The sequence below is a fragment of the Pinus tabuliformis genome, chromosome 1_2 (genome assembly GCF_031772625.1).
Source record: "Pinus tabuliformis cultivar Carrire ecotype Pingquan chromosome 1_2, CPIR1, whole genome shotgun sequence".
Classification (NCBI taxonomy): Eukaryota; Viridiplantae; Streptophyta; class Pinopsida; order Pinales; family Pinaceae; genus Pinus; species Pinus tabuliformis.
The window spans coordinates 323378041-323402206 of NC_142298.1; the positions used below are offsets into that span (position 1 = coordinate 323378041).

Consider the following 24166-nt stretch of genomic DNA (forward strand, 5'->3'; position numbering starts at 1 on the left):
AGAAACCAACTATAAACATTAAATTTGGGAATAACATTAGGTATCCATATTTTATTCCAAAGGGAGGTCTTGGAATTAATATGGGAGTTAAATAGCTTGTCCATATATCCTTGTTTGATAGTATACCCGAAATCTTTCTAGACCATCTTGTCCTATTGAAATCGATTAATGGGTGCCCTACCCGCCAATTTTTTTATTAGGTCTTCTCCTAGAGTCTTTATATCATCAGGAAGGGTCCCCATATTCCAATTATTCCACAATCCCGTAGTATTCCAAGAAGAGATATTAGCCAATGTATGCATTCCCTAAGAGTGCATGTAACCCATCAAGGGGTGCAAAGCTTCTTCTTTTACCAACGAGATCCCATTAAGAATGGAATCCTCCCAGATCTTTATATTAACTCCATTTCCAAGGATCTAACAAAGGTGAGATCGAATCAATGGAGAGGTTGTCAAAATAAGCTTCCCAATAAGAGAGCCATGAGGAAGAAGCCTATCTGAGGAAGGATGGTAGTATTTGTCTTTCATGATTTAAACCCACCAAATGATTTGGATGAGTTTGAATCCTCCAATCTATTTTAGCACCGATTTCAATATTAATTATATCAAGATCTCTGATACCTATTCCTCCATGAATATTGGGTGCTCTAATCATATTCTAGTTGACTAAATGGAACATTTTTGTGTTTCTTTTACTGCCTTCCCAAAGAACTTTTCTGAGATAAGTTCCAATCCTATTCAGAATTCTTTTAGGAGCCAATAAGGATGAGAAATAATACAAAGGGATGTCAGATAACACTGCCTTAGACAAGGCAATTCCTCCATCTATATTGAGCCATTTAGCCCCCCACTTCTCCATTCCGATTTTAATCTTTTCCACAACTCCCTACCAAGCTTTTGAAGAGGTCTTCTTCAGACAAATATGAATTCCTAGGTATTTGAATTCAGCCCAGTCTTTTCTAACTTTAAACTCAAGAACCTCCTCAATCTTCTTTTGTTGAATTGGATTGATATTCCAAGAATAAATATTGGATTTAGTCTCATTGATTAAACCTCTCAAAGCCAAAAGAAAGTTATCCAATACGTTTTTGTATCTTTTGGCGATCACCATAGATGCTCCTCCCAAAAGGATTGTATCATGTTTGAACTGCCCATGGTTGATTCTTTTAACTCTTTCAGAGAATCGAATACCTAGGAGTCGCCCTATAGATCTTTCATATTCCAGTCTTCTGCTTAGAGAGTCAACCATAATAATGTACATAAAAGGAGACAAAGGGAAACCTTTCCTTAGACCCCTCGAATATTTAAAGAAGTTAGTTCCTCTACCATTAATCCATAGGGAAATCCATGGAGAACCAATACAGAGGCCAATACACTAAAGGAATTTCACATGGAATCTCATTTTCTTCATTATCTTAAAGTTAAATTGATGTTGGACCTTTTTGAACGCATTTTCCATATCTAGCTTTATGACCATACCTTGGTCTCCTCTTTTCCAATTGGAATCTATCGCTTCTTGAATCATGATCATGTTGTCGAAGATTTGCCTTCCAAGGACAAATCTTCCATGGTTATCATTAATGATCCAAGGAAGGAAATTTTAATTCTAAGGGCCAAAAATTTGGAGATTTTCTTGTCGGAAACATTACATAAAGAGATTGGTTGGTATCTGACAAAGGACGATGGATTATGTTCTTTGGGAATTAGAGTCGGGAAAGAAGAACCGATACCTCCTTCCATACATAGTTTTTTAAGTGAATATCCAATCATTCTAATAAGGTCCTTGTGGATCAGATCCCCAAAATGTTGAAAGAAGAGAGCCAAGAGACCATCAGGGCCAGGAGACTTGTCTGGATGAAAGGAAAAAAACTATCTTCTCGATTTCTTCATTTGAAGGAGTAATGAGGTACTTGTTCATATATTCTTATAATAAATAAGGAATATGTTATAACATATACTGGTCTTCTTCTTCATAAAGTTGAACCAGAGATTGGTACAGACTACTAAAATGCTCCATCGCTACCTCTTGGATCATATGGAAATCTTCGAATTTGTGACCTTGATAGTCAATTTCAACGATATTATTTTTCCTTTCTCAGTTTTTGGCTTGATTATAAAAAAACTTCATATTTTTGTCCCCAAATTTCAACCATAAAATTCTTGATTTGAGCCTCCAATGCTCCTCTTATTGATGAAGGAGAGTGTGGTAAGAATTGAATGCTTGGACTTCCTAACTAAGGAGATATTCTGTAACATGGTCATATTTTATTTGAGATTGGATATTTGCTACTTGACTTTCTAGAGATTGCAGTGATGCCTGATTTGTCGATATTGCCTGTTTCAACCTCCTTTTATATCTTGTTTGCACCTTTTGACCTTAGACTCCCATATACCAATTGGGCTTCCATCCACCCATTGATTCCAAGAAGCTGCGAACACCTTAGAAAAACCATGAGACTGTAGCCATATAGCTAAGAACTAGAAGGGGATTGGACCGTAGTTTTGAGGGGCACTGGTTTTTAACAAGATGGGCCTATGATTTGATCCGTCCCATGGGAGGATGGAGGATTGGAGCCTGAGATTCATAGAGAGAATAGAATCTACAACAAAATATATGTCCAACTGGGTAGCTATGTGTCCAGGCCCTTTCCTTTTTTTATTCCACGTATATTGCATCTTAGAGGGTTTTATATCAATTAGATTGAGATTAATGATAAAGTATTCCATGGATTCTTGGTTCGAATCCCTTACTAGGGATCCTCCTCTTTTTTCTTTTTGATGAAGAATAATGTTAAAATATCCACCTATAATATAGTTGGTACCAAAAGTCAAATATTTCAACTCCATTAAGGAGATCTAGCATTCATGTTTTTCTCTGAAGGAAATAGGCATGTAGAGATTCACAACGGTGCATACTTGGTTGATGGTCAAAATTTTGAACATAGAGGCAATGCAGTGCTGGGTTTTTTTACTGTCCATGAGGATTACCTTATCCGGATCCCACAACGTGCATAATCCTCCATAAGCTCCTTGAGAACTGACCATGAGATGGTTACTCTTATTCCAAATCCTACTATGCCTCGATGAGAAATTCTTCTCATCCATCTTAGTCTCCTCGAAGAGGGAAATTATTAGTTTTTCTTTCAAAAGCAGTGATTTTTCCTATGATATTATTTTAGTAGATCTCAAGCCCCTACAATTCTAGAAGACTATAATCATTACTTATCTTTTGGAAGAGGAGCCCGTTTTATAGGGCTAGTTGTGCCTCCTCTTTTCCTGTCTTTTGTATTGTGATTTTCCAGCTATCTGGGAATAGTGCTTTGGTGACCCATTTCATTTTCATCTTATGCTTGAGTTGCCTTGATCATCTGTTAGTTTTCCTTCCTGCATGCCTGGTTCTTCTGTCTGTCTCTATGATCTTTTCAACTTCTTATTTTTCATCTGTTGAACTGGTTATTCCTAACAAACATGAAGCTTATTTTGATGAGAGATAACTATCCTCATTGTCTTTTGAAAGGTCTATAGATGCATTTAGACATGTTTCAGTAGCTTGGGTCTCCTCCTCTAATAATTTATCTAGGCTTTGATGCAGTTGTGACTAAGAAATTGGTATGGGGGTTTACGCAGTGCAAGCTAAGTGGGATTGATTGTGGGGAAAACTCCACAGTTAAGCGCGCTTGAGCCAGAGGAGATCTGAGATGGGTGACCTCCTGGGAAGTCCTGGTTACCGGGTGCAAGCCCCGGAAGTGATGATTGATGCTATGTGATTCATTTCACTAGTTTCAATCCCACTTCTTCACCCCTGTGAGCATCACCCGATGCAATGAGTGCTAAGTGAACTATTCAAAAATTCATGAGAAATTAGTCAGTTACGACCACCTCTCATGGAAATGGTCATACGTGAATGACTTACTTAACGCAGTTGAATCCCAAAATGATATCTAATATAATGCACTGCGTAAACCCCCATACTTAAATTCAAAAAGAGTCAAGGGATCTCTACTTGAATGGTTCATGAGGCACGATACTTGCTAAGGTTTTGCAAATGGGGTAGCAAGCTAAGTGGGCTTGATTGTGGGGAAAACTCCACAGTTAAGCGCGCTTGAGCCAGAGGAGATCTGGGATGGGTGACCTCCTGGGAAGTCCTAGTTACCGGGTGCAAGCCCCGGAAGTGATGATTGATGCTATGTGATTCATTTCACTAGTTTCAATCCCACTTCTTCACCCCTGTGAGCATCACCCGATGCAATGAGTGCTAAGTGAACTATTCAAAAATTCATGAGAAATTAGTCAGTTACGACTACCTCTCATGGAAATGGTCATACGTGAATGACTTACTTAACACAGTTGAATCCCAAAATGATATCTAATATAATGCACTGCGTAAACCCCCATACTTAAATTCAAAAAGAGTCAAGGGATCTCTACTTGAATGGTTCATGAGGCACGATACTTGCTAAGGTTTTGCAAATGGGGTAGCAAGCTAAGTGGGCTTGATTGTGGGGAAAACTCCACAGTTAAGGGCGCTTGAGCCAGAGGAGATCTGGGATGGGTGACCTCCTGGGAAGTCCTGGTTATCGGGTGCAAGCCCCGGAAGTGATGATTGATGCTATGTGATTCATTTCACTAGTTTCAATCCCACTTCTTCACCCCCGTGAGCATCACCCGATGCAATGAGTGCTAAGTGAACTATTCAAAAATTCATGAGAAATTAGTCAGTTACGACTACCTCTCATGGAAATGGTCATACGTGAATGACTTACTTAACGCAGTTGAATCCCAAAATGATATCTAATATAATGCACTGCGTAAACCCCCATACTTAAATTCAAAAAGAGTCAAGGGATCTCTACTTGAATGGTTCATGAGGCACGATACTTGCTAAGGTTTTGCAAATGGGGTAGCAAGCTAAGTGGGCTTGATTGTGGGGAAAACTCCACAGTTAAGCGCGCTTGAGCCAGAGGAGATCTGGGATGGGTGACCTCCTGGGAAGTCCTGGTTATCGGGTGCAAGCCCCGGAAGTGATGATTGATGCTATGTGATTCATTTCACTAGTTTCAATCCCACTTCTTCACCCCCGTGAGCATCACCCGATGCAATGAGTGCTAAGTGAACTATTCAAAAATTCATGAGAAATTAGTCAGTTACGACTACCTCTCATGGAAATGGTCATACGTGAATGACTTACTTAACGCAGTTGAATCCCAAAATGATATCTAATATAATGCACTGCGTAAACCCCCATACTTAAATTCAAAAAGAGTCAAGGGATCTCTACTTGAATGGTTCATGAGGCACAATACTTGCTAAGGTTTTGCAAATGGGGTAGCAAGCTAAGTGGGCTTGATTGTGGGGAAAACTCCACAGTTAAGCGCGCTTGAGCGAGAGGAGATTTGGGATGGGTGACCTCCTGGGAAGCCCTGGTTACCGGGTGAAAGCCCCGGAAGTGATGATTGATGCTATGTGATTCATTTCACTAGTTTCAATCCCACTTCTTCACCCCTGTGAGCATCACCCGATGCAATGAGTGCTAAGTGAACTATTCAAAAATTCATGAGAAATTAGTTAGTTACGACTACCTCTCATGGAAATGGTCATACGTGAATGACTTACTTAACGCAGTTGAATCCCAAAATGATATCTAATATAATGCACTGCGTAAACCCCCATACTTAAATTCAAAAAGAGTCAAGGGATCTCTACTTGAATGGTTCATGAGGCACAATACTTGCTAAGGTTTTGCAAATGGGGTAGCAAGCTAAGTGGGCTTGATTGTGGGGAAAACTCCACAGTTAAGCGCGCTTGAGCTAGAGGAGATCTGGGATGGGTGACCTCCTGGGAAGTCCTGGTTACCGGGTGCAAGCCCCGGAAGTGATGATTGATGCTATGTGATTCATTTCACTAGTTTCAATCCCACTTCTTCACCCCTGTGAGCATCACCCGATGCAATGAGTGCTAAGTGAACTATTCAAAAAATTATGAGAAATTAGTCAGTTACGACTACCTCTCATGGAAATGGTCATACGTGAATGACTTACTTAACGCAGTTGAATCCCAAAATGATATCTAATATAATGCACTGCGTAAACCCCCATACTTAAATTCAAAAAGAGTCAAGGGATCTCTACTTGAATGGTTCATGAGGCACAATACTTGCTAAGGTTTTGCAAATGGGGTAGCAAGCTAAGTGGGCTTGATTGTGGGGAAAACTCCACAGTTAAGCGCGCTTGAGCCAAAGGAGATCTGGGATGGGTGACCTCCTGGGAAGTTCTGGTTACCGAGTGCAAGCCCCGGAAGTGATGATTGATGCTATGTGATTCATTTCACTAGTTTCAATCCCACTTCTTAACCCCTGTGAGCATCACCCGATGCAATGAGTGCTAAGTGAACTGTTCAAAAATTCATGAGAAATTAGTTAGTTACGACTACCTCTCATGGAAATGGTCATACGTGAATGACTTAACGCAGTTGAATCCCAAAATGATATCTAATATAATGCACTGTGTAAACCCCCATACTTAAATTCAAAAAGAGTCAAGGGATCTCTACTTGAATGGTTCATGAGGCACAATACTTGCTAAGGTTTTGCAAATGGGGTAGCAAGCTAAGTGGGCTTGATTGTGGGGAAAACTCCACAGTTAAGCGCGCTTGAGCAAGAGGAGATCTGGGATGGGTGACCTCCTGGGAAGTCCTGGTTACCGGGTGTAAGCCCCGGAAGTGATGATTGATGCTATGTGATTCATTTCACTAGTTTCAATCCCACTTCTTCACCCCTGTGAGCATCACCCGATGCAATGAGTGCTAAGTGAACTATTCAAAAATTCATGAGAAATTAGTTAGTTACGACTACCTCTCATGGAAATGGTCATACGTGAATGACTTACTTAACGCAGTTGAATCCCAAAATGATATCTAATATAATGCACTGCGTAAACCCCCATACTTAAATTCAAAAAGAGTCAAGGGATCTCTACTTGAATGGTTCATGAGGCACAATACTTGTTAAGGTTTTGCAAATGGGGTAGCAAGCTAAGTGGGCTTGATTGTGGGGAAAACTCCACAGTTAAGCGCGCTTGAGCCAGAGGAGATCTGGGATGGGTGACCTCCTGGGCAGTCCTGGTTACCAGGTGCAAGCCCCGGAAGTGATGATTGATGCTATGTGATTCGTTTCACTAGTTTCAATCCCACTTCTTCACCCCTGTGAGCATCACTCGATGCAATGAGTGCTAAGTGAACTATTCAAAAATTCATGAGAAATTAGTCAGTTACGACTACCTCTCATGGAAATGGTCATACGTGAATGACTTACTTAACGCAGTTGAATCCCAAAATGATATCTAATAAGAAATTGGTTCTGCAGAGTTTGGGGTGGTTTCTTCTTCAATCAATTTTGCTAAGGTTTCAAATTTATTTTTGTCTGATTTTTTTCCTGATGGACTTGCACCTTCCTTATTATTTTTTATTTTGCTAGGAGCTAGTCGCTCTTGAGGGATTTGAGCGTTCTTACCTATATGTGGACCTCACTACTTATTATTGCCTCACCTTCTTCTGGATTGTTGCCACTAGTCCCCCTAGTCTCCCTGATTCTCTTATGGGGCAGGAACTGTGGAGAAATTTCTTGCAAATTGATAGTACTCGTGACAAATCATTACAATTCTAGAGGAGATGTTCAATTTCAGTTTGTCTTCTGCTATTCCTGACCACTAACCGTGGTATCTTTGTTATAGAAAAGGTCTTAAAATTACTATTTTATAACTTTTACTAAAATTCACATCTAAAAACATGGAAAACAATGCACATAATAATGCATATTTACAATACACACACATAGAGAGAGTAGAGAGGATGTTTCCCTTACAACCCTAAAAGGAATCCCCCATGTGGACCCATATAGTGTAAACGAAGAATAATCCATTTGGATTGACATAAGGTAAGCCTTGTGGGTCTCCATGTCTCGTGGCCTTCTAACCACATAATACTTAGAGGGGTTGGATGAGCCCCACAAGTTTCAAAAGGATGAGCCCTGCAAGCTACATCTATGAAAGCCGTGAAGATTAGCACATCACAAATGATTGAACTTTTTTCAGAATTAAAGTCTACGTGTTTTTTCCTTCTAAATTTACTCATCAAAATCTGCATGGTTTTTCCCTCTAAATTTACTGATAAAACTCTTGTTCAAAGAGCATCGGGAGAATCCATCATTACAAAACATATTCAAAATAGATCAGTCGCTGTGAGATGGAGTTTTTGTCACACATTCATTCAATTGTTGATTCCTTTCTTCACCCAACTGCCCACACCTTGTCAAACCCAGATACAAAATTAATAACCATAATCTAATCTTATTCAATTGTTTATTCCTTTCTTCACCCAACTATCCACACTGTGTCAAAATTGGCTACAAAAGTAATAGCCAAAATATAATCTGTCGGAGGTTTGAATTGCTTTGGGTTTCTAAAAAATGGTTAATATTATAGAATTAAATGCCAAGTTAGAAAAATTAATAACGGAATCCAATCATAAACGGAATGAAATATTTAAAATGAGAGACGAAGGTAAAGAAAAATGGGAGAAATCACTAATTCACTCATAGAAGTGGTTATCTCCTTAAAAAGTGAGGGTGTTGAATAAAAAAAAATGGTAGGAATACAATGTAAATAAATATACTTACCAAGAGTTACTTCCCCCTTTTATTTATGTAAGAGTAAAATTTTAAATTTGTAGACATCTCAATTTATTAGTTCCTTACAAAGCAAGACTATAGGATTTGATCTGCCTATTAACCACTGTTAATTTAGCATTAACTAATGTAAGTTATAATTTTATAAAAAAATGAACATTATTTTATTCACATTGTTTTAATTCTAAGGTATGATATGTAAGTCTTTGCTTGTTATTGTTATTATTTATTTTTGTGGGGTAAACACCCACACGGGATTTGAACTCGTGAACTTTTCGCATGGATTGCCTAAACATAATACCCATCCACTTTCAATCCAAAGCCCTATCAGCTTAAGTCTTCTTTTTTTTACAGAAACAGGTAGTGGATATATTAGATACTTGGCCTTAATGCCAAAAATCAGATTACAAAAGGTGAGTCTAATTCCACAAGTGCCACACAACCATGCAAGGCCATGGCATTTATGCTTAGCTTACATCTCTTTTTGGCTGCTACTATGAGGTCAATTTCAGAGATTTTTCCAACTTTATGAATACATACGAACTGGTTTAACAGAAAGAAATAAAACATGACAGCTATCTAAATTAAGGAATTGGTTCCCATGTTTCCTGTCCGCCTCTGAGTAAGGCTCTAGCCGTAAGGAGGGCTGCTTTGTTGGCTTCAATGTCCGCCTCCTTATTATTAGCTCTCAACACATGGTGGAAATTCAAATTCTGGAAAGAGTCTCCAAGGTCTGTTATTATGAAGATCAACCTTGCAAGCCTTAGGTCCGTTGGCTTAGAATGTGTCACCATAGCATTGATGATAAGCTGAGAGTCCCCAAATAAATTAGCCTCCCTGATGTTCAGCACTTTCAAAAACTTGAGCCCTGGAAAAAGAGCTAAAGCCTCAACTTGAATGCTAGAAGTAATGCCCAAACCCCAGGCGAAACTGTGTATTCTTATGCCATATGGGTTCAATATGACACCTCCTGCGCCAGCTCTTCCAGGATTGGCCTTTGCAGCCCCATCAAAAAAGAGAGAGGATCTCTGCTGTTTTGTATTCCAATCCTGGAATTCTTTTGCTGAAACTCTTATTTGCCAATATTTGGGGAGGGTGATACTATTTGCAATATTTTGAACTGAATATCGAGAGAGGAGCCCTAATTTATATCTTGCTGGCTAAGATTTAAATCATCTTTATGGTCTCCCAGACACTCTTTTAGCTGGCATTTAATCTTAACTACCACAAGCTTGGCATCCTATTCGTAGTTTCTGAAAATCCTTTTATTTTGCTCAAGCCAAACCTACCAACATATTATTTTAGGAAGAGTAGACCAAGCAGCTCTGATAATTTTGTTTTATGGGGGAGGTCCAGGATACCTTTGCAGCCATTTAGCAAAAATTTCAGCAATGGAGGAAGGTAACGCGAAGCTGGAACTCAAAGTTCCCAACAATTCTGTCCAAATCTGCAAAGTGAAGGTGCATTCAAGCATCATAAGAATAACACTTTCCTGATTTACCTTACAAAGGCTGCACCTTGAAGGACCGTGGAAACCATGCTTCTGAAGATTTTCATCTGTCAAGATTTTGGAGTGACATAGCAGCCAGTTGAAGAAGCCGATTTTAGGTAAGGAGGGATAATGCCAAATCCCTTTCCATGGCTCAGGGTTCATGGCCACGTGAGGGCGCTCACACAGCTTGGCGTAACCTTGAGCAACGGTGTATCCACTAGCCAACGTACCCCATCCTCTTAAGTCTTGATTTCGATCTAGCGATAGAGCCAATCCGTGGAGCTTGGAAAGCAGGATCCCGTGCTCCATAGATAAATCTGGGGGCATTTGAAGATTACAACCAGCCCAGCGTGAATTCTGCCAAACTGAAATGTCCCACAGAGTATGCATTCCAGCCTCATTCATCCATCTTCGTAGTGCTTGAAGCGAACGACAGTCTTCCAGTGGCTCGTTGTTCAATATTTTGTCTATCCAAAGATTGATCCTTTTTCCATTACTGGGAACCCAGAAGGCATGAATGTTGATGAGAGAGCAGGCTCTGTTGCAAAGCTTCAGAAAGGGCGTATTTGGATGTGTCCTAGGGTGATCTAGGCAGCGAGAACACTGGCCTTTGAAATATTTTTTCCAAAGAGCTAATTGCGCCCAACCAGGATTAGGAGAAATTTTATTTATGAGAATGTGATTACAAGGTTATGGTGCCCCTTCATGAGATAATGGCGGGTGCTAGGGTTTTTTTATCCAGGTCTTCGACGTTTGTCATTGCCGTCAAAGGGTCTGCTTCAGGTGACAAAGGCGACCTATCGAGTGGGGACGTGCTGATTGTCTCCATCCATGATAACGAATGTAGATAGCTATCGACCTTGCCATCAGAGAAATGGTGTTCCTCTTGTTATAAGGTGATTACAACCTACGCAATTAAGGACTGGAATGGATTTATAATGTTTCACTGCCTCAAGGAATTACTGGAAAATGGATATGTGGATCACCTGTCCAATAGGCCCCTCGTAGTCTATGGCATAGCGATATCTATAGAAGGAAATAAAGAGCCATGGCTGGAGAGATTTCATCTTGTAGATCAGGATGTTGATCAGGCCAAGAAGGCCTCATGGTTGTTGATGGTTGCCGACACTCCTATGAAGGATGCACGAATCTCGTTTCCCAGCATAAAGTTGTTTGTTTATGAGGCTCTGTGCCCGTTGAAGGCACGATCCTCATCAAATCTAATTCACAATGGATATCTTCCTTCCAATGGTTTTCTTCTTCACATTTTATCCACAAATTCGGACAAATCTCAGTTTTTAATTCTAGAACTTCCCTTTCATGGGTCTCCTCTTTGCCTTTTATCTCCAAATATGGACGAAAGACAGAGAGAAGAAGGGAAATACGAGAGTTTCTTCAAAAAATTTAATGGGAAAATATCTCTCCAGTGGATCTAGGGCTCGGATCTATTGAAATCTCTAAAGAAAAGTATTCAAAGTGACACGGGAATACAGGCAATGATATAAGATTTTCTATATGAAGGTAAGGTGCTCTAGGATTCCCTCTAGCTGAAAGATTATGGCGTGGAGAGGGATTCTGCAATCATATTAAATTTGTTATTGTGAGATGGAGCTACTGGCATAAAAAAATCCCAATACAAATTCTAGAAACCCTAATGGTTCAGTCCCATTCAAGGATGCTATGAAAGGGAAGTTTGTCGCTTCAGCTAATCAAATCCAAAATCTCCCAGGACATTACATGGTGGAGCAAATGGAGAAGGTACCAACTATGAATGTAGAATCCCTAGAGGTAAAATCTTGTTTTGTTAATATCCATACTAAATCATTACTATGAAGGTTTAATGGTTTTTGGCCAAGACCTAAAGAGCTATATCAGTTGTTGTTTTCTTCCCTGACATCAAATTGTGATCTCTACTTGTGCTTTAAGGGTTTCTTCATAGTTCAATTTGACACACGACAAAATATGGAAAAAATTCTGAACGAAGGTCCATGGTTTTAGGATAGAGATGCGATTTTCATTACCCCATGGCACCCAAAATGCTATGATACAAGCATGGTGGTAACTACAACACTGGTATGGGTGAGCTTACTATTGAAAAATCACTAGTGTAGCTAATAAGGATTTATTTCTCTTACTTGATAATTGCTTGTGAATGTATGTTAGCTTCTTATCACTTTTATTATGTTCTCTTCATCAAACAATTACCAAAAATAAACATGAAGATCACAAAAAGATAATGAACACGAGATATACCCTCCAAGCCAGGGCAAGGCCCCACAAGGGAGAAAACCGAGTCAACTCCTCTCTTTTTATAGAATCAGATCATAGTGAGAAATCCAAGATCCAAAATCCAAGACCAAGACCTCCCACAAGACCCAAGTGAGCTTTCCTTTCAAACTCTTCCAACGAGTAAAAGTCAACTCAAGTCAACAATAGTTAAAGCCTTCCAAATCTGTTCAAACTTCTTATTTTTTTCCCTTGCAATAGGTTTCTGGCCCCTGCAATAAGTCTACAATTTTTTATCCCTGCAATTGACTAAAATTTCGCACGTGTGGAATATTCTAGGGCATAAAATTTTGTTTTTCTTCCTTCTTGATCTTCACTCTCTCTCCTTTGACTTATTGCTCTTCTTCACTTGTATTTCGCTGGTTTTATCACTCTCTTCCTGGCACACACATCGAAACTTCTTGATGGTGTTCAAATGAGGTCAACTGTGCTATATGTATACACATCGAGGAGATTGAATAGATCCCTACCTATGCCGAATTGGTCTTCTTGGGACAAAATTGACCAATTTGACTCAAATAAAATTCTTTTTCCACTTTCCTTTTAGAGGTCCAAATATGACTTGACTCAAGTACAATAATTTGACTCATGACAAATATTTTTTTTGAATCAATAAACCCTAAAAGCACGAAGAACATGCTTAACTAAAGATATAGTAATGATAAATCATATTTTTTTCTCTTTCCTTCTTTTGCTTTACAAGGAAAATACAATGATACAAGTACAAGGATAATTATGAAGACCGAACCTAGTTACATTTTCCAACAATTACCAAATCTCCCTCTTCCTCTCTCGCATCATCAAGTCCTAGAGGCTATTGGAAATACTTTGGGAAAATTTTAAAAAATGGACTTGGATGGAACATCAAAAGGCATCTTTACATTTTCTAGAATATGTGTAGAGATATACCTTAGTAAAGGCCTACCTAATCGTATTCATTTAAAACATGAAATTTTTTATTGGACTTAGGTTTTAGATTATGGGAATACAACTTTTAGATGTGGAGCTTGTTTTCAAACAGGGCACTTGCAGAGCACTTGCCCACAAGAAAAAAAGACCCCAAAAAAGAAAAAGAGGCAAGCCTCTAAGCCAAGGGATTGGTAGTTTCTTGACACTTGTGAAGACAAAGAAGAAGATCCCATGGAAAATACTCCAAATATAGATGCACAAACACGAAATGGAAACAAAGAAAATGGAGGAGCTGGGGATCAGTTAAGAATCATGACTCGTAGGCAGAAGGGTATTGAATCAACAAAGACCATAGCATTAGAGCAGTGGAAAGTGGAAACCCCAATTGAAAAGGAATCAGGGGATATAAAGAGACCCCATGTATCTGAGAGCTCAGACTCTAACAAAGAAGTCCCCCTGAAGGCAGATGGAAATCAATTGCTAGTTGAAACAACTGCTCTCAAATAAGGAGTTTGGAAAAAAGTTTAGAAAAAGGAAGGAAAGAAAGGGAAGCTAAGCGACTTTTATCACACTTAGACTCGACAAAAATATGTAAATTTTTACCATTTTTTTCTATATTGTGCATCAACCAAAAATTTGACATGACTGAGTGCTTACTAGTATCTGCAGAATGTGCCTTTGTTCCTTGCTCTCAAGTTTAATAATATCACAATTTTTTTCTCTAGAAAAAAGGTTCTCATTCCCCTTGTTGATAATAAGTTATCAATGGACCCACTTTTAGATCCTACTATTATAAAATTAACGTGCAAATTCATGGATCAACATACAAAGAGCCCCTTTGTCTCCCTTAGGCCAACAAAGTAGCAGAGTCTTTCAACAAGATTTTGATGAACAACCCAACCAAACTTTGCAACATCAATAGGGACAAATAGCACGGCAAAGACTTAGAATTATTATGAGCATATATGGAAATGCAAAAGACTAGATAGGCCATACCCCATTTAAAATTGCGTCGAGAGAAAAAATGGTGTCTCTCAAATGCACTTAACGCCTTCAACAACAAAAAAATAGAGGTGTGCTTAAATTTGGAGCGATGTAATCTATGGGAGATAGACCAATAGATATTATGACTTAACATTGCACACTATATTGCCTATCAATACAAAACAGGTAATGGAATATGACAAAGATCAAAATACAAAAGATAAAAAATTCAAGAACATGGTACTTTTATATATACATGACAATAATAGGACATGTCCCATTTAAAATTGTGTCAAGAAAAAAAAGCGTTGGCTCGAACGCACTTGATGCCTTCAACAACAAAAATAGAGATGTGCTTAAGCTTGGCATGATGACATGTAAGAAAGATAAACCAATATTTATTATTACTTAATATCATGCACTATATTGTGTATAAATACAAAAGAAGTAGAGGAATACCACAACGATCAAAATATAAAGAACAAACAATTCAAGAACATGGAATTGTATCAATATATGACGATAAAATTAGGGGTAGGATTAGAAAATTGGAAATCGCTAGACTTGGAACTTATATTGTCAAAGACATCAGAGCTAGTTTCCTTTTGCAACTAAATATACTTCAAGGCTTTATGTTGAAGAAACTTGGAAACGAGGAGACATTTTTGAAGACCCCAACTTTTTGTTAGCTTAAGTTAAAGTAAAAAAACCTATAGGTCAATTAGGATAAGGGTGGCTCTGCTTTGTAGCGGAAAGGATGTTGATCAACTATCCAAACTCTTAGTGATATTAGGAAAGCGTTATAATTCAAAATTAACTATTTTGAAATAAGAAAAGAAGAATGACCATTGATTCGTCAGATGAAGAGAAATAAAAAAGAAACAATTTAGGGAATGGAGTTGCACAAACAAAGAATACATTGTCTCAAACAACTAAACTTCCATGGAAGAAAAATTTGGAGGAAAATCATTCAAGAGGGTAAAGGTGAAATAGACTTAGACTTCAAACTCATTTAATAGTGGCATTCCAACACTCCACCTGAAGGTGTAATAGGATTTGATAGTATCTAACAGTGGGTTACCTTCCCAATTTGTGAAGATGAGAGTGTGCTTGTCTTTTAAGAGTAAAAATGCCATAGAATCTCGCCTTCCTTCAATAAGAAGGATGCAGTTCCACATCTCAATGGGCATCTTTAATCATTGTAAAGGTGGAGGTGCCAAGGAAATAATTGATCGCCAATCCTCATCGCCACAAATATTATGGTTCCAAAAAATATGGTCAACTCTCCCTAACATGAAGGTTGGGGTGTCGAAATAAAGCGGGTAAAGTAACATGTAAATCCTATTACCATTGGACAAATTCCAATTAAAGTGTTGAGTTTTGTTACTTACGAGGATCCTTTGATCTATGACTACTATGAAGAATATTCTAGAATATTCAATCCCTACCATCCATCTAATAACTATTGATAATTAAATTAAAATTATGGAAGCTCTATTTGAAAATAGACATGCCTATCGACATAATAATGACATATATTCAATATAAAATATAAGTAATCAATGTTGATAATGATAATGAGATGCATTTATTTTGCCTGTGAAACATGAGAATTAGAATATAAAGTAATATTTGAATATCTCTTGCAATATCTTTTTTTTTTGCTAGAGTAAGAGTCGGTCCTTCTATTATCTTGTCACAATGAAGTATAATACATAAATTACATTGTTCCCAAAGAGGAAGTGGGCTATAGACTTAGCCATCACTTCGAGCTTATGGGAAGAGTCAATTGCTCGGGAAATGGGCCTATTGCCCAGAGAGACCAAAACAAACCACCACTGCCGCAAATAGCGGTCATACTTAAATGGAACTAAAACACAAACCCTTTAAATAAAACTTTGGGTGGACCCAAAAAGGTGAATAGAGACCACATAATTAAGGCTTCAGGTCCGCTATGGAGCTCCTGGACCCACAAACTTGCATGACAAGGCAGAGCCCTTGATCTGCAACCGCTAGATCCAATGGCCAAGGGAGATATTGGGCAGAGAAGAAGCCTGAGGAATACCCGCCCGATGAGGGCGATATTCTCTCTCCTTCAGAAGCCATGTGTTGTTTCCTGAATGGCATCGGAGACAAATCTGAAAAACCATATCAGGTTTAGAGGATGCCCGATAACCCAGAAACTGCTTGACTTTTGATAACCCTAAACAACTTTGGGCGGACCCAATGTGGGGAATAGTGACCTTAAAATAAGAATTTCGGGTCCACTTTTGGAGCACCCGAACCCACTGTCCTGCTCGATGAGTCAGAGCCCTTGATTTACAATTGCTGGATCTGACAGTCGAGGGTGATATCGGGCGGAGAAGGAGCCAGAGGAATACCCGCCTGATGAAGGCAGTTTTCTCTCTCCTCCGAGAGCCACGTGTTATTCGTTGAGTGGCATCGGAGACTTTGCTGAGAAACCTCTTCGGGTTTTGAGGATGCCCGATAATCCGGAAACCGCTTGACTCCTGATAATCCGGAAACCACTTATTCTTTGCACTACCTCCATCCATTATGTTGCGCCACCCAAATGAACCGATGTTTCGCAGTTTATAGCTAATCATTATCATATTTCTGCCTGCCTGCCCACCTGCAGAGCCCTGACTGTGCCAAAGCTCATGTTGTTTATCACTTGAATCCCTAACATCCATGGATTAAAGGTCGGCAGGTGGATTCCCCTTCATGTGTCGATATTTTTCCTTGTCTGTTAGGGCTAGAGTATGGCAACTCTCCCATAGTTGCCCTACGGGTATCCTTTCCCACACACAACACTTGTTGTCTTTTGTGCATCTCACCCCTTCATTGGCAAGCCAGTCCGCTACTCTGTTGGCATCTCTGCGTACATGCACAAAACTAAGAGTTCTTAGTATTCTTAGGTGTGATTGGATTCGGTGATAGACCTGTAGAAGTCTCCAGTGTTTCGAGACTTTGTCGGGTGCAGTGCCTGTGCTCAACCGCTTCACTGCTTTAATTATTAATTATGAGTCAGCTTCAATAATTGTGTTATGTAAATTTAACTCTATCAAAATCTCTAAGCATTGTTCAACTGCCATTAGCTCAACCATGTTGTTAGTGGCCCTTCCCAGATGACTGTGAAAGATGACTTTTATGTTTCCCTCTTCATCTCTTATGACTCCGCCATAACTTGTGTCCCCAGGGTTACCTTTAGAGGCTCCATCTATATTAAATTTTAAAAAGCCATGGGGAGGTGGTTGCCAAAAAGCCTTTCCTACTAAGATTTGCTTTGTCTTCTTAAATGTTCCTTGAGGGACATGAGACTGGAGTCCCAACAGTTCCAGAATTTGAACATCCCGTTGACCCGTGGGTTTCTCTGGAGGTTGCTTCTGAAGGGCAGTGACTGTTTCTTTGAGCTGGTTTAGGATTTTGTCTATGATACTTTGAACTGAGCTTGACTTATCTTTGAAGATCCTGTTGTTGCGTTCCTTCCAAACATCCCAAATCAGGAATCCTGGAATCATAGTCCAGGTTGTGTTTACTGTCTCATTGTCTGAGAAGTTCTTCCTCCAATTCCTTAGAGTACCAATGATGTCATTTTCGTTCCTATCTGTCTGCTTGAAGATACAGGCTACCCAATTCCATAAGGTGGAGGTGAAAGGGCAGAGGTTGAGAAGGTGATCCATCGTTTCTTCCTGTAGACCGCATAGTTGGCATCTTGAAGGCCCAACAAAACCTCTCTTTCTGAGATTCTCCCAAGTTAGAATCTTTCTGTGCTGGGCCAACCACCTGAACAGTTTGATCTTCATCCAGTGTGGGTTGTTCCATAGGTCTTTCCATGTCTTATCAGGGCTTGGGTAGTTAAGTCTTGTGGCTATTCTTTTTGCTTCTTTCAGGTTGAAGATGCCCTCATTGTTTTTCCCCCATCTTAATAGATCATTTGAGGTAGAGGTCAAAATTTGTCTCTTTTCCAGAATAGCTTCCAAAACTTTTGCTTGGTTCTTCAACGGTGTCTCTGCACTATAGTCTGGTACCTTCCAAATTCTCCATTTACCTGTGTTCCTTAACTGATCCCAGTAATCGCTTACTTTTTCCAGTCCTTTATTAATGGTGTCATTTTTTATAAGGTCCAGTTCTTATCTATTGACGTTTTGTTTTTTTTGCCAGTTTTCCTCCCAAAACCATGCAGTCTTCCCATTTCTGATCTCCCAAAAATTGTGTTTCTGAACTAAGTCTTTATTTTCCCACACCTTGTTCCAAATATGGGAACCTCTAATGTGGCCTGTCATTCTGATGTGGTCTATTTCTCACCAATCCATTGCATATTTCTGTTTCTAGAGTTTAGCCCAGGGGTTTCTTACTTCCATTAGCCATCTCCACCAAAGCTTTGCCCCCAAGACTTTGCTTAGAATGTCCGGGTCATGGAGACCCAAACCGCCATGGGTTTTGGGTTTGCAGAGCTTGTCCCAAGCTACCAGAGCCCATTTATTTTTCTCTTCCCCTTTACCCCAAAGGAAATCCCTTTGAATATTCCTGATTTGTTGTGTTACTCTTTTAGGTGTCGGAAGTGTTGATAACATATAGATTGGAATGGTTTGTAGGACTGCCTTTGTGATAACTAACCTCCCCGCTAAATTCAAGGATTTGTTTGTCCTTTTGCTGACTTTTTCCTTCAATTTATTTATAATTGTCTCCCAGACTTCCTTGCTCAGAGGTTTGTGTTGAGTCCCAAACCTGCATCTTCCCTATATACCTTTTCAGCCTTCTTTTCCATTTACTTGATCCACCAAGCTGTTAAATCATTGCATATTAGTCTAAAAAGAGTTTATGAAATGGTTTCCTAACTATGTTTATGATTGCTGTTTGATTTCGATTTTTGTTCAATCAGCTGCGAAAACTTGTCACTTTCCGCAGCCAGCTCAAGTTTCCGCAGCCATTTTGTTAAAGACTATGTTACAGGTGTCGAATGGAGAAACCGACCACATGGGCAAGCTGAAAATGACATGTACATGGAGCGTGTCCCCTTGGTTCAGCCAAATCACTCATAAACAGCCATGGTCAAAGACGGTCAAAGGAGGGGTCAAACCAAGAGTTTTGTGGTGGCACGACTCTGTTTTGCCCACGTGAAGCTTTGCGTGGCAAGATCCTCAATTTCGGAGGTGTGCCAACACCTGTGAAGCAATCCTTGAATTGAATCGAGCAGCCACCACTCCATGGATTTATCTGTCATGATTACCATACAGCTAGATTTCAGGCCGTAGAGATTTACGTGTCTATTTGGCGGCATAGAATATAGGAATTGGATATAACATTTTCACTTATAAATAACGCGTTGGTATACGCTGGAGAGTTAGCTTTTCAGATGTAATTTTGACTGTTGTTATAAGCCCACTGTACTGTGCTTTACTTTTGTCTTATTACTGCACTTTAATATATGAGAAGACAACATTCTTGAATTCGATTTGTGACTAAGTATTGACTGGCTGAGGTTGCAGAGGGCCCCTGTACACCAAGGCTCTGTATCTATTGTATAGTTTCTTACTTGCTTTCATTTACTGCTTTTATAATCATTAGCTTGTATATATTACGCTGTTCAGATAATCATGTTAATTGCTGTCCATATTTCCTTTTATGTTTTCTCATAACTGTTAGCTGATCAGTGCTTTTCTTTCAGGTTCTTGTAGGCAGCCCGGGAAAAATTACATAGTTTTAATGACTACTGACATGAGATCATCTTGTCCTTTCTGCTGATTCATTTACTGAGTTTTAATTCCAGCATTGTCATTTCTTTCAGTTTTGCTTTGCTTATTTACTTTTCTGCCACTTAGATATCATATTACTCATCTGTTTATGATTTCCTTCCTATAGCCGAGTGACTCAATTAGTGAGGAATCAGAATATTATTTGATGTAGTATGATTTAGTTTGCTTTTCTGCAAGTTAGAGATTAAATTACTTATGTCATTTTCAAGAATTGAAATATGAATAAGTAGTTAAATCTTAGTTTCCTTTTATGCAATTTGATTTCCTGCAATTTAGATATCATATTACTAAGCTTGTTTATGATTACTTCCTATAGCCGGAGGGAGTCGAAAGGTGAAGGGTCAGAATGTGGGTTGAAGTAGTGTGATTTAGTTTGCTTTGCTTTCAGTCTTTGAGTTGCTTTGAGTTCAGTTTTTATTTTATTTTCATACAGCAGTAAGGATACTGGGCCATTGTCACTAGTTCACTGTTTTGGTACATTTATTTCCTTTTGAGAGTTGATTTCATCACAGTCAGTTTGAAACCTTCTTTTTGAAAACTTTAAAGTTTGGAAAATCATTGTAGAAATCACCATTACCATCCATACTTGACCTTCCATTTTGCCATCTCACATTATGGAATCCACAGAAGATAAACCCAAAAACAAACTAAAAAACTCAAAAACGACAAAAGAATAAGAAATCGGTTATCTTGCATATACAGTGCACTTCACTTCAGCAGTTTACGACTCTCTCGGATTGACATTTTAAATAAAAATTTAGGACACACTAAATTGACCAAACATTTTGGCGCCGTTGCCAGGGAAGTGAAACTAGGTAACCAATTTCTTAAAAAAAAAAACAAGAAAATTTCAAGGAAGTTAAAAATTGATAACTTTTCAAAGTATGCTCTCCTCTTGCACCTAGTGTGATCTGGAGGATCAGAAAAGAGAGTTATTGGTTTAATAATTTCTTGAGTATGCTCTCTTCTTGCACCTAGAGTGACCTGGAAGATCAGAAAGAGAATTATTAGCCCGACTTGAAGAAAAATAAAAAATGACATGCATAGAGCAAGAGATTCTAGGGGAAGGTTTTTAGCTAGGGCCAAGAGTTCGATTTTTACAACTCCATCTACTTCAAGGAATAGACAAAAGACACCTCCATCATCTCCAACTCACACTCCTAGCCTTAGGATTCCTGGAATTCAAGAGGCAGTAGTTGGATTAGGAGACTCTCCCACACCATCCATCGAATCTGAATTAGGAAAAGATCCTTTCTTTCCTTCTACAGGGAGACACATTGTAATTGAAGAAGTAGAATCACTCGAGGAAGAAGAGGGAGAAATTCCTCCTCATTCGCCATTAGTAGAGGAACCAGAGGACTCTGAAGTCTCTGAGGAAACTATCATGACAGAGGAAGTAGTAAATGGATTCGGTAGAGGTAGAGGTAGAGGAGGAGGAGGAGGAAATAATGGAGGAGGTAGAGGTAACAATGGGGGAAATAGGGATGGAGATAACTCATTCGGATTTCCTATAGTTGATGAGGATTCTCGAGCAACAATGAAAAACATCTCACCATCTGTCCTCCCAAACTTTCATGGGTTAAGAAATGAGGATCCTGAAACATTTCTATTTGAGTTTGAAGTCGTGTGTCAAACTTATGATTATCTGCAAGACTCTCAAAAACTCAAACTGTTTCCTTCAACATTAAAAGGAGCTGCTTTGAAATGGTTCATGGGATTACTCACTCAATCCATTAGGACTTGGAATGATATGAAACAAACATTTTTGGATAGATACCTGGACTATTGTATGCCCACCAATCACAAGGATGAGGTATTCAAAATGGCGCAAAGAGAAGATGAAAACTTGGAGGATTTACTTGAAAGATTTCAATACAACCTGAAAAGAGCAAAAATGAGTAACTTAGATGAGGAAACCTTGAAATCCCTTCTATTAAAAGCCATTAGAGATGAATGGATAGATATTTTGAACATGATGGGAAAAGGAGATATATCTCAACTTCCACTTCATGATATAGCAGAGCTATGTGTCCATCTCTCAAGGGGAAAATCTAAAACTGGAAAAGGGCCTAGAGATCCTTCTCTTATTAGAGCAAACAAATCTGCAACTGGATCAGTAAGTAGGGCTGAGATTGGCAACATGCTTGATGAATTCAAAACTGATATCTTAGGGAGTCTTAGTGAGCAACTAGACACCCTTAAAATACAAAACAAGCAGAAAGCAGAAGCTGAAGCTTTGGCCATCTTTTGCCCAAAATGTAGAAAGAAACATGCTCTAAGGGAATGTCCCTTGGATGCAAAAGTTGTAGAAACATGTGTGATTTGTTCAGAAAACCATGAGACCAAGGATTGTCCTTCAATTCCTGGGCTCAAAGCTGTCTTTCAAGAAGATCCAAATACAATTGAGTCTCTCTGTTTTGTTGCAAGGAGACCTTGGCAGGGGCAACAAAACCAAGGGTTTAACAACTCTATGAATTTTCAAACCCCACCAAATTGGAATCCTTGGAAACAACCTTGGTCCCAACCTCAAAATCCTTTTCAATCATGGGTACAAGGTATGCAAAATCCTTATGGGAGATTTGCTCAATTTTATCAATATCCTCCATCTTTTCAAAATCAACAAGCTCCACAACTTCCAAATCAAAATCCACAACTATCATTGCCATTTCCACAACAACAACAACCTTCTCAACAGAATCCAAATTCTCAATTCTTGCTTCCATTCCAACAGAAGCCAAATCAATTACCTTCCCAGCCATTGCCGAACCCCAACAATAAAAACCCTCAAAATGCTTACATGGTAGAAGGACAACAATTTCCTACCTATATGATTGTTCCTCTCAATGATGTACAACTCAGATCTGGTAGAGTTTTAGATAAGCCTTCTATAGATGCTCAAAAGCAAAGCATTTCTGAGGAAGATTCTCTTGAAGCCAATAAAGGTTCTGAAGCATCTCTTCAAAAACGAAGCACTCAAAAAGAAAAAGAAAAAGAGTCAACCCCCACAACTCCTATAGTTAAGCAACCTGCATCTTCATCCACACCTCCTTTTCCTAAAAGATTACAAATTGACAAAGGGGTGAAAAAACAAATCTTGTTGCCTGACTATGATTTTCTAGATGAATTAAAGAATGTCTGTATCAAGATTCCCTTGTTACAAGCCATTAGAGAGATTCCTATTCTAGCAAAAATAATAAAGGAGTTGAGTCTTAAAAGACCAGGAAGGAAACCAAGAGATACAAGAAGAATCCACCTGGTAGGAAAAATTGCAGATATTATGATGGGAAAAATTACTATGCAGAAGTATGTAGATCCCAGTAGTCCAATTGTCAAGACACATATCAATGGGGTAGAAATTCCAAATACTTTGATTTATTTAGGGGCTGCTATCAACATTATGAGTAGACAGACTATGGAACAGCTAAAACTTCCTAATCTTCTTTTTACACCTACTTTACTGCAACTTGCAGATCGATCAATTATCAAACCATATGGTGTATTAGAAGACATTTCGGTCTCCTTAGATTCTTGGGAATATCTAATAGATTTCATGATTTTAACTCCCAAGAGTAATTTAGGAGGACACCCTTTCATCTTAGGAAGACCTTGGCTAGCCACAGCTGATGCTTTTATCAGTTGTAGGTATGGGGATATGTATATTTCTGATGGTAATTCGACAAAGAAATTCAATCTGTATCCTCCAGCAAAAGCAATTACAGAAATAGGAGATAATGAGTGGGTTGATGATGAGGATACTATACAACCTGTCTTTACCATTTCTGAAATCAGTGAAGATAGTCAAATTCTGAACACATTAGAAAACTTTGAAACATCTTCAGAATATGACCACACACAATTTCAGTTAGATTCTGACATTGAGTATCTATCATCTAGACAAATGTCTCTTTTCTCTATGGAAGAGTTTGGTAGTTCCGCCATTGAGATCTTTCCAGGTAAAACATTGAATATCAACAAAAACTTGGAAAAATCACAACAGGGAGAGCTAACCAAAATCTTGCAAAAACATTCTACTGCATTTACATGGGAGTATACCGAT

At 38.8% G+C, this 24166-nt stretch overlaps 1 protein-coding gene across 1 annotated transcript; it reads right to left on the reverse strand.

The window, feature by feature from the left end:
- Positions 1–17370: 17370 nt before the first annotated feature.
- On the reverse strand, positions 17371–17871 carry LOC149205670 (uncharacterized). The gene has a single exon (XM_089397468.1). It carries the CDS (start codon positions 17869–17871, stop codon positions 17371–17373), a length of 501 nt encoding a protein of 166 aa, XP_089253594.1.
- Positions 17872–24166: the final 6295 nt, after the last annotated feature.

Excerpts from the sequence above, each read along its gene's own strand:
- LOC149205670 (XM_089397468.1), bottom strand. The coding sequence starts at position 17,871 with ATGATTCCAGGATTCCTGATTTGGGATGTTTGGAAGGAACGCAACAAC.